The sequence below is a fragment of the Phacochoerus africanus genome, chromosome 15 (assembly GCF_016906955.1).
Source record: "Phacochoerus africanus isolate WHEZ1 chromosome 15, ROS_Pafr_v1, whole genome shotgun sequence".
NCBI lineage: Eukaryota > Metazoa > Chordata > Mammalia > Artiodactyla > Suidae > Phacochoerus > Phacochoerus africanus.
Window position 1 is genome coordinate 30,802,919 of NC_062558.1, and position 9,434 is coordinate 30,812,352.

The window sequence follows — 9,434 nt, forward strand, 5'->3', positions numbered from 1 at the left end:
CCAACTCCAAATCTAGAGGTCTTTGCCTGGCTCTGGGCTGCCCTGTCCTTCCCAACAGCCCATAGATTACATTTTCTCCTTGATCACAATCCATTTGGCACTTCCCTGATGTCTGTTTCATGCTATTCTATAATTATCTTCCCCCAACAAGATTATAAATTCCTTGAGAGCAGGGACCACATCTTCTCAAATGCAACCAGCATTTATACGACACCTAATGATGTGCAAGGCACAGACAAGAGCCAGGAGCTGCCTTCAAGGAGGCAAGAGCCAGGAGCTGCCTTCGAGGAGGCTGGCTGTACTCTGCTCTCCCTCCAGGATGGCTGGCACCAAAGGCCAGGACCCTCTGTGTCGCTGTCTCTGGTGAGAGCTTCCCTGGAGGCTCAATGAGCCAGCCCAAGCCAGGACCCAAGGGGACCCCAAGTGTCCACGTTCTCAGCCCAACCCAAACCACCCAGGGGCCGCATGTGATCAAAGGGTCAAGAAGGGAGCCTCAGCCCTGCCTGGAGACCTGAGACTCATGGGACATTGAAGATGGAGGAGGGATGCCTGCCTTATGGCCCCTAGAAACCAAGTGATCATGGCCACTGTCATGACTGCCCATGGCATGTGAGCCATCGTCCTGGGTGAGGAGACCGTTTGCAGGAATAGGGAAGACACCCCGGGCAAGAGGAACAGCCCATGCAAAGGCCTGGACATGGGCCTTTCTGGATTTTGACTGGAAGTAAGAGGAACCAACCAGAGGGTTAACTGGCTTGGGAGCCCTGAAGCTGAAAAACTCCCTGTGATATGGGGTGGATGCCTGTCATCAATCTCTCCCTAAGATCAAGCACAGCCACTGGAGCTCCCCCTAGTGGCCACAGGCACAACCCCTCCTGGAACCTGCCCCCATCAAGCTTCTCTGCACCAAACTCTCACTCTAGGGTCACCATGAGCAGCTGCTCCAACCACCAGAAGGCTCTCCAGTGGAGACAGTATGGGCTTTGGAGTCAGGCAGACCTGGCACTTGGGGTGTGACTCTGGGGAAATGGCTTCATCTCTCTGAACCTGTGTTCTCATTTGAAGAGGGTGAACAAAGAGCTCAATGCTACAAGGTAATGCCTGACAGATGGTCAGGTGCCAGGAATGGCGCTACAATGATGAGGAGAGTCTGCATGTCTGAGGGTACCACCACGCTCACCACAAAGCCACGGTGCCCAGGGCCTTAGGGAGGGGACACCTCTGCACTAAGATATGTCCCCACTGGCAAAATCAGCCCTGAAGAGATGACTCGCAGAGGACACCCCCCCACACACACACAGACACCTCTCTGAGGGCCAAACTGTGGCTGGACTGTGAGGGGAGGGACAGACACAGCTCCAGCAGCCTCTCCAGCCCCAAGCTGGGTCCTTTGCTTCCCAAGTGGCCTTGGCTCCAGGGTCCCCTCTCCCAGTGGTGGGAGGGAGCATGGATGGACAGCCCCACCCCGGAGGGACCAGCCCCACATACTCACATCGTCAACCTTTGGCTCCGTCACAGGGACCCACTTGTAGATTCTCAGGGATGTGTCACCCACCGTCACCCATTTCTTCTCCCTGCAGAGGATGAGGAAGAGCCCATTACCAGGGGCTTCTGGGGCAGGCCCCTGCTCACGTTTGTGGGGGGCACAGGCCACACTCCCATAGAGTAGCTGTGACACAGTAGCTGTTCAGGCAGGGGTAAGAGAATGTGCCCTGGATCACAGAGACGAGGGTTTGAATCCCAGCTCTACCTCTCACTGGCTAGGGGTCCCTGGGCAAGTCACGTCCCAACCCAGAGCCTCAGGTTCCTCATCTGTTAGACCCATGGGGTCATCAATCTCTCCAGGTTGCACTGAGGATTACAGGAGACCAAGCATGTTGACGGCTTCCTCGTGCCTGGAAGGAAGTGCTTGGTAAGACTGGGGGTTGGGCGGGGCTGCCACTGGGATGATAGCTCTGGAGGAAGGGAAGGGGGCCCCAGGTTCCTCCGGCCCAGCATTCACCTCACCGTGCATCGAACTGGGCCACCAGAGCCCCTCTAGGCAGCAGAGAGGGCTTCAGACCAAAAAGGCATTTTCCTCCCGTAGGGTGCGGGGGGAAGGGGCTTCATCCAGGGCACCCGGGGGCTCACCCTGCCCTCCTGGAGACGGCTCTGAGGTTGTGGGAAGAGAGGCAGGAACTGACAGCACAAGTAACCACCCCAGACTCTTCCACACAAACGCTAGTTAGATCAGGGAATGGAGGGGAGGGGAGAACCTGGATGCTCAGGGCGGTCCCCGGGGCACTGATACTAAGGGCTTCGAAAGGGCAGCACAGCCCCGACCGTGGGCAGCAGTTCACATTAGACCCTACACCTTGGTTCAGAGATGGGCTTGGGTTTCAGGGTCTCAGCTCCTAATATCTGTACGGCTGTCCTCTACCCAACCCTAGCCGCACCCTCAACTCTGGGGGTACAGTGCCCCCCAAGCTGCCAAAGTCAGGGTGATGGTGAGAAGCAAAGCACAAGCCATGAGAAGGAAGTGGGGGTGAGTGGTTTTCACTAAGGGTAATGATGGCAATTACCACCCTTTCCTCCCACACTGTGCGCAAAGCATCCTCCTCTCTAGAATCAGCACCCCAGCCTCCCAACTTTGGTCCTCAACCTCCCTTGGTCTACAAGTTAGGTCCTGTCACTTCCTGTCCCTTACACTGGGAGTGACAGCCAGAGGCCATGCAGCAGAGGACACTGAGGCTCAGGCAGAAGCCCCCACAAGGAAACCTGGGATATCAGGCAGCGGGGCCTCTGGAGTCCACGTTCCCAGCGCCAGGAGAAGCAGGAGGTCATCATAAGGAAATTAGCTGATTCAAGGGACGTGGGATGTGATGTCAGGGCCAGACCTGCTGCAGGTGGCAGAGTGGCCAAGGAGCCCTCAGCAACTTTAGGGACAAGGGTTCCACCAGGGCTGAGAACCATGTGTGGCTATGGGTACCCTGTCCAGCCTCCCTGCCCAGACCTTGGCTGTGGGATACTAGCTCTCAGGAGCTGGTGGAACCCGTTACCACCACCTGGCACCCCTTCACCACTAGGGTTCAGGGTGTCCAAGCACACTCACAACCAGCTAACCAAACCCACGGACATGTCCACTCCCCAAACTGTGCCTGCTTGGGTCCCAAAGTCCCTCTGCTGGGGGAAGCTCGGGCCTGGCTTTTCTTTATTCTACTATGACCATTTCTAGAGCCTTCTGTGTGCTCAGTACTGTACACACTTGCTCTAATCTTCCCATAACTTCTCACAGCAGTAACTGTCATCTTTCCCATTTGACAGATAAAGAAACTGAGGCAAAGGGAGGTGAGGTCATTCTCCCCAGAGCCAGTGTTTAAACCCTCCATGCTACACTGCTTTTTGGAGCAGCCTCCCCTGGCCCCATCCCTGCCCCTTTTAGCCCTGAAAGAATTAAATAAAGGCAGGTCCTTAAGTCACCACCCACCTGTCCCCTACCTCCTGGAGGCAGGATGGACCATCCACAATTCCAATCTTTCCCCACCTCCATTTGAATAATCAGAAGGTGCCTGGAAGGGACAGGGACATTCCAAGAAACAATCTCGGTGACAAAGCAACCATCATAATAGCCATTGTGTGCTGAGGGCTTACTTCATGCCAAGTGCTTTATTTATAAGCCTTCTCTCCCGAGAACTGCCAACAGGCCTATTGTCACCCCACTTTACAGATGGGGAAACAAGAGGCCCAGAGAAGTTACACCAAAAGTTCATGGTCACACAGTTAGTCAATAGCAGAACCATAATTACACACAGGCTCTGACCCCTGCTATTCTATCTTTGGTGAAAAACTAAGAAATGACTCCACAGAGGACATGGGTGACAGAAGCTGGACAAAGGGCCGAAGGTACTCACTCTTCACAAGCCCTCAACTGGCTTCTTCACCCAGGCCCCAGCAGCTCAGCAAATCCAAGGTTTGATTGTGTTAAAAAAAAAAAAAAGAAGTAACTGAGTGGCAGTACACAAGTGTGCCAGACCTGGACTTCCCAGTGCACCCACATGAGCCAGGATGAACGCGGGAAGATGAAGGTGCTTCCTGGAGAGGTTCCAGGCCCCACTGGGCTCTGGCTGGACACAGCCAGGATCTGGTGTGTCCCCTGGCCTGAGTTTCCCAACTCACCCCAGGGATGAGAAACGTTCTTCAGTCGTATTTCTAAGCATGGACATTGAGAGGCTATGGGACAGAAGGAAGCATGTTGAGAACCCAATCTCAAACCTGCCATCTGTCCAGCTGCCACCCAGAGAGAAACAGGCCCCCCTGGGCTCAAGGCAAGACACCAAGTGAGTGCCAAGGACTTCATAGACATGTCCAGTGAGCGCCGGGTGTGTCAACAAGCCAGCGGCTTGGCAGCACCTTGGGAAATGACGCACAACCACGAGGGAGGAGCTGATTTTTCCCGATGCTGCCCCAAACCCATCACCCTAGAACGTAGAGCCTCCCAGCCCTAAAGGAGGGTATTAAGCTGTACTTATTACATGGCACATGGGGTGACAAATAAGTGGCCAAGAGATGTGTGTTGTCTGGCCCCATGGTACTCTTAGAAATTTGAATGAGTTCCCTCTGTAGTGCAATGGGATCGGCTGTAACTCTACAGCACCAGGATGCAGGTTCAATTCCCAGCAGGGCACAGTGGATTAAAGGATCCTCCGCTGTGGTGTAGGCTGCAACTGTGGCTCAGATCTGATCCCTGGCCCTAGAACTCCATATGCCATGGAGCACCCAAGTATGAAAAAAAAAAAATCTAAAAAAATAAAAATTTGAATCAATTGCCAGGCTTAAAAAAAAAAAGTCAGACCTCCACGTAAAAATCCAGATTCCTGGCTACCTTCAAAAACACGATCTGGCCACAAGGGGCCCATGTTGCCCGAGGAGCAGTGGCTCTCTCCAGATGCGACCCTGTGGCTTCCTCAGATCTCCCAAGTCTCACCACAAGCACCAGGGAAGCCCAACCTCCGCCCCCCCACCCCAACATACCCTGTACTCTCCTGCCTTCTGGCCCCTGATAACCCACCTGGCTAAATGCCCCTCTCTTCCCTACCAGGCTTGAGCTCCTGGACAAAGGGAGTAAATGAGGCCCAAATGCTCCTTCCCAGCACAGGCTCCTGCACCAAACACAGGCATCGCCCTCCCCAGATCGATAGGCTGAAGCCAATTTCTTTTTTCTTTTCTTCTTTTTTTTTTTTGTATTTTTGCCTTTTCTAGGGCTGCTCCCATGGCATATGGAGGTTCCCAGGCTAGGGGTTGAATCGGAGCTGTAGCCGCCAGCCTACACCAGAGCCATAGCAACGCGGGATCCAAGCCACATCTGCAACCTACACCACAGCTCACGGCAACGCCAGATCCTTAACCCACTGAGAAAGGCCAGGGATCAAACCCGCAACCTCATGGTTCCTAGTCGGATTCGTTAACCACTGAGCCACGACGGGAACTCCTGAAGCCAATTTCTTACATTCCCCCACGGGCCAGGCAGCCAGGGAGACCATCTTGCGGTCGCCTGCCTCCCTCAAAGAGGGCTCTGAATGCCTCATTTCATCTCCACTTCCCAGAGCTAGTCCTCGATGCCACAGGAGGTTTGGCAATGGCTGGTCTCATCCTAACTAGACCCAGGCCCACTGGACTTGCCCTATGCCTGGCTGGGGTGGGAGGGTGGGTGTCCCTGGAGGTGATGAGGGAAGGGTCTAGGCACAAAACCACCTCCTTCCCCAGGGACGGGTGGGGAGTCTTGGGGAACAGGCCTCTCTCTGACCCCACAAGTCACTGGGGGACCCTCCGCCCAATGACCGCCCCTCTCGCCTGCTCTTCTCCACTTACACCGGGCCTCCTAACCCTGACCCAGTTTCCCCACAAAGAGCCCACCATTTTGGTCTTCCTTCAGCCATGTTCTGGCTGCCTCAGACTCCACCAGTGCGCCCTGCTGGGATACCTACCAGACAGAAAGCAGCAGAGCAATGGCAGGTAGCTATGCACGTGGCCACGGCTGGCTGCTGGCTTTTTCCAGGGCGGGGGAAGGTAGGGTTGGCAGAAGGGGGCAAATTTTAGGGGTCATTGGGGCTGAGGAGAAATACCACCCCAGGCTCACAGACAGAGTGGTATGCTAGGCACTCTGTTCTGAATTTAAAAACAAAACAGAATGCAGAGTTAAATTTGAATTTCAGATAAATGACTTTTTTTTTTTTAAGTGTAAGTATGTCCCAAACTGTACATGGGGACATACTTACACTAAAAAAAGTATATAAAAATATTATTTCCTTGTTTATCTAAAATTCAAATTTAACTGGAGGGGGGGTGTCCTGTAATTTTATTCGCTAAATCTGGCAACCCAATGTCCCAGCCAGTGGTGAAATGCACGGTTGGTGGCCACACAGTTAATAAACAACTGAAAACCACAAGGGCTGACTGGAAGATGCATTCTAAAGGCATAGTGAGGGTGAGATTTGGCTTCTCAGGGCTGGGGAAACCCAGGAAATAAGGTAAAGTGTTTTTGGTTTTTTTTGCTTAGAATGGGCGGGAGTTGGGGGGGAGAAGAAAAATCAGCACAATGTAAGTTTCTTCCTTAGGACAGCATTTAATGACTGCTCCTGTGTGCAGGTTAAGTGCTTTTGGAGACATGGTACTATTCCAGGAGGGGAGAAGACAGCACAGAAACCCCTTGCTACCACCGTTAGAGAAGTCAAATGGTTAGTAATCCAAGGTCACAGCAAGGAAGTGAACTGCAAGCCTAGCCATGAGATTCCAAAGCCTGGGGTCTTCAGAGGACTTGACACATAATTTCCCAAAACACACAAAGGGAAGGAGACTGGTTCTCCTCCCCTCCCCCCAAACACAGGCCTGCCCCCAGCTGCTCAGCAGTACTGAGGGCCACCAGGCCGGCTGCTATGGAGCCCACAGGGTGGAAAACCCCACAGCTCCATCTGCCCCACCCCTGCTGAGCAGCTGCCAGGGTGCTGGAGCCTCTGCCAGGCTGGGAACCTGGAGCAGAAGGCCCCACCATGCCTCCCCAAGCACAGAAAGGCTGCTTGCCCCCACCCCTTTCTCACCTCCAGGTTGGTGACAGAAGGACCCAGACAACAGTTCTTTCTTTGCAGAGATCTAAGGCAGGGGACAACTCCGGGATTCCCAGAGAGGGGGTTGTGGGCTTGTTTTCCTGTGTGTGTCTTGGCCTGCAGCTGTTTCTGCCATTTTTAAATGGCTCTAGTCCGGGCACTGGGCGCCCTGCACACCAGGGGAGCTCCCACAGCGGGGAAGACTTGGATCTCAACTTTGGAAGGCCTCTCCTTCTCACGGTTCTGAAAATTCTTTGTCCCACTGGAGCCAAACCCAGCCCTCGGCCGGGCATCCGGCCATCTGCAGACAGCCCTTTCCATAGGAGGCCCAGGAGCACGTGGACTTTATTGATTTTCCTCTTGCCTTTTTTGTTGGGTTTGACTCAGAAAGGACAGCTAACTTGTGACACGGCTAGACTGGAGGCTCGTCCCCAGTGGTTTTGAGAAACCAAGGCGTTACTCGAGAAATGACACCCCTCAACATAAACATAGCCTGCCATGGGGCCTGCCGGGTTTTCAGGCTTTAAATAAGGGGTCAGGACAGGCCCGCGGGCGCTGACACTCGAACGTCGCGGCGGCTCCTTTCCCTCCCTGACCCGGGTGAGGCCGTGGGAAAAAAATAATAAAGTTGAATTCCGGGAGCCGGGAGTTTTCAACAAGTCTGCCCCAACCTAGCGATCGGCTGGCGCCTGGGGCCTGGCCCTTGGGCCGATTCCGAGAGAGACCCGGACGAGGCCGGGGAAACGTGCAGTCGTATTAATTACAACAAGGCCACGCCGAACGGAATCTAATGTGAGCTGGAGAACCCGCACCGCCAACACCGAATCCCCCGTGCCCCCCGCGCGGAGAACAAAAACGACGGCTCTCTCCGCAAAACAAACACGAGCTGCCCGTATTGGACAGGCAGACGCTGCCCAGGACCCGGGTCTGGCCCCGAACATTCTCTCGCCCGAGCCCCCGAGCCCGGGTCCGGGCAGAGCGGGACGGGAGGGGGGCGCCGGAGCACCGGGGCCCGCGGCCGCCGCCGGCGTTTCCTCCTCGCGCTCGCCCCCATCTTTCCTCCTCGCCCAGAGCCTTCGCTCCAGGCAGCCCAAAGCGCTAAATTTAAACGGCTCGCGCTCTGCAAACTCCGCAGACTCGAGGGCGCCGGGCCTGGGAGGCGGGGAGCGAGCGAGCCAGCCAGCCAGCCAGGGAGGGAGGGAGGGAGAGAGGGAGGCCCGGCGCGGGCAAGGGCGCGGGGGCCGGCGCTGCGACGCCCGGGGCGCGCGGGGAGGAGACGGAGACGGCGGCGGCCCGCTCGGTGCCTGCACAATGGAGCTCGCGCTCTCCCCTCCGCCGCCGGCATCGCGGCCCCGGCGCGCGGGAAGCCGCTTTCATGTGACTTGCACAAAACGAAATGGCTTCTGGGGCCGGCCCTGAGCCCCCCTCCCGGGAGCTGAGCGCCGCGGCGGGGACTGCCCGCCGCCCCACCGCCCGGTCCCGGGCGCCCGCCGCCTCCAGGATGCCGCCGCCGCCGCGCCAGGTGGGCGACAGGCGCGAGCGCACCTGGGCTGCGGCCGCGGCCCCCGCCGCGCGCAGGTGACCCGGCTCGCGCGCCGCCCGCCCTCTTCAACTCCCGGGCCCGCGGGCGGCCCGGGGCGCTGCGCCCCGCTGGCTTTTTGTATCTGGTCTCGGGGTTTGGGGCGGCCGCAGCGCCGAGCCGGCGAGCGAACGAGCGAGCGAACGAGCAGGCGCCTCCGCTTACCATTTGCGCACTTTCTCGATAGCCGCCATGACCCTCTTGATATCATCTTTGGCCCGGCTCCTGGTCTCGGCTCGAACCGACCTGCCCGACATGGTTCTGGCGGGGAGAGAGAGGCTGGGGGAGCGCGCCCGCCGGGTCCTGCTCGCGCTCCGCGGCGGCCACACTCGCGCCCGCCCGCCCGCTCACTCACTCACACACACAGACACTCACACACACACTCGCACACATACACACACACACACACAAAGCCTGGTGCCGCCGCGCGCCCAGGGCCCAGTGCGCAAGCGCCGGGCGGCAGCTGCACGGAGCAGGGGGAGCAGCGCCGCCGCGGCAGCCGGCAGTGCGGCCTCCGGGAGCTGCTGCCGCGGGGCAGCGCTACGAGCCTTTCCGCCCACCCGGGGGAGGCGCCCGCGACCCCCTGCTCCCGGGGGAGGCGGCGAAGGGCACATGGCGACCCCCGGCTCCGGGCACGCTGGGGGAGTGGGACGAACGTGCGCGCGGACACTTACTCGGAGGCCGCAGGTGCCGGGGGTCCCCCGGGAGAGCGGCCGTGGAGGGGGCGCATTCCTGGGGAGCCAGCGCGGCGGCGTGTCCGCTGCCCCGGTTGTGTG

General features: G+C 57.5%; 1 protein-coding gene across 1 annotated transcript in view; it reads right to left on the minus strand.

Annotated features, from left to right (window-relative positions):
- Positions 1 to 9,096, minus strand: part of BCL7A (BAF chromatin remodeling complex subunit BCL7A) — a 31,612-nt gene extending 22,516 nt beyond the window's left edge. Inside the window, exons 1-2 of the mRNA XM_047760972.1 lie at positions 8,824 to 9,096; positions 1,493 to 1,574 (exon numbers count right to left, since the gene is read on the minus strand). Of these exons, the coding sequence (XP_047616928.1) occupies positions 1,493 to 1,574; positions 8,824 to 8,915 (174 nt within the window). The 5' untranslated portion in view covers positions 8,916 to 9,096. The remainder of the gene's footprint in view (positions 1 to 1,492; positions 1,575 to 8,823) is intronic.
- Between the last annotated feature and the right edge of the window lie 338 nt (positions 9,097 to 9,434).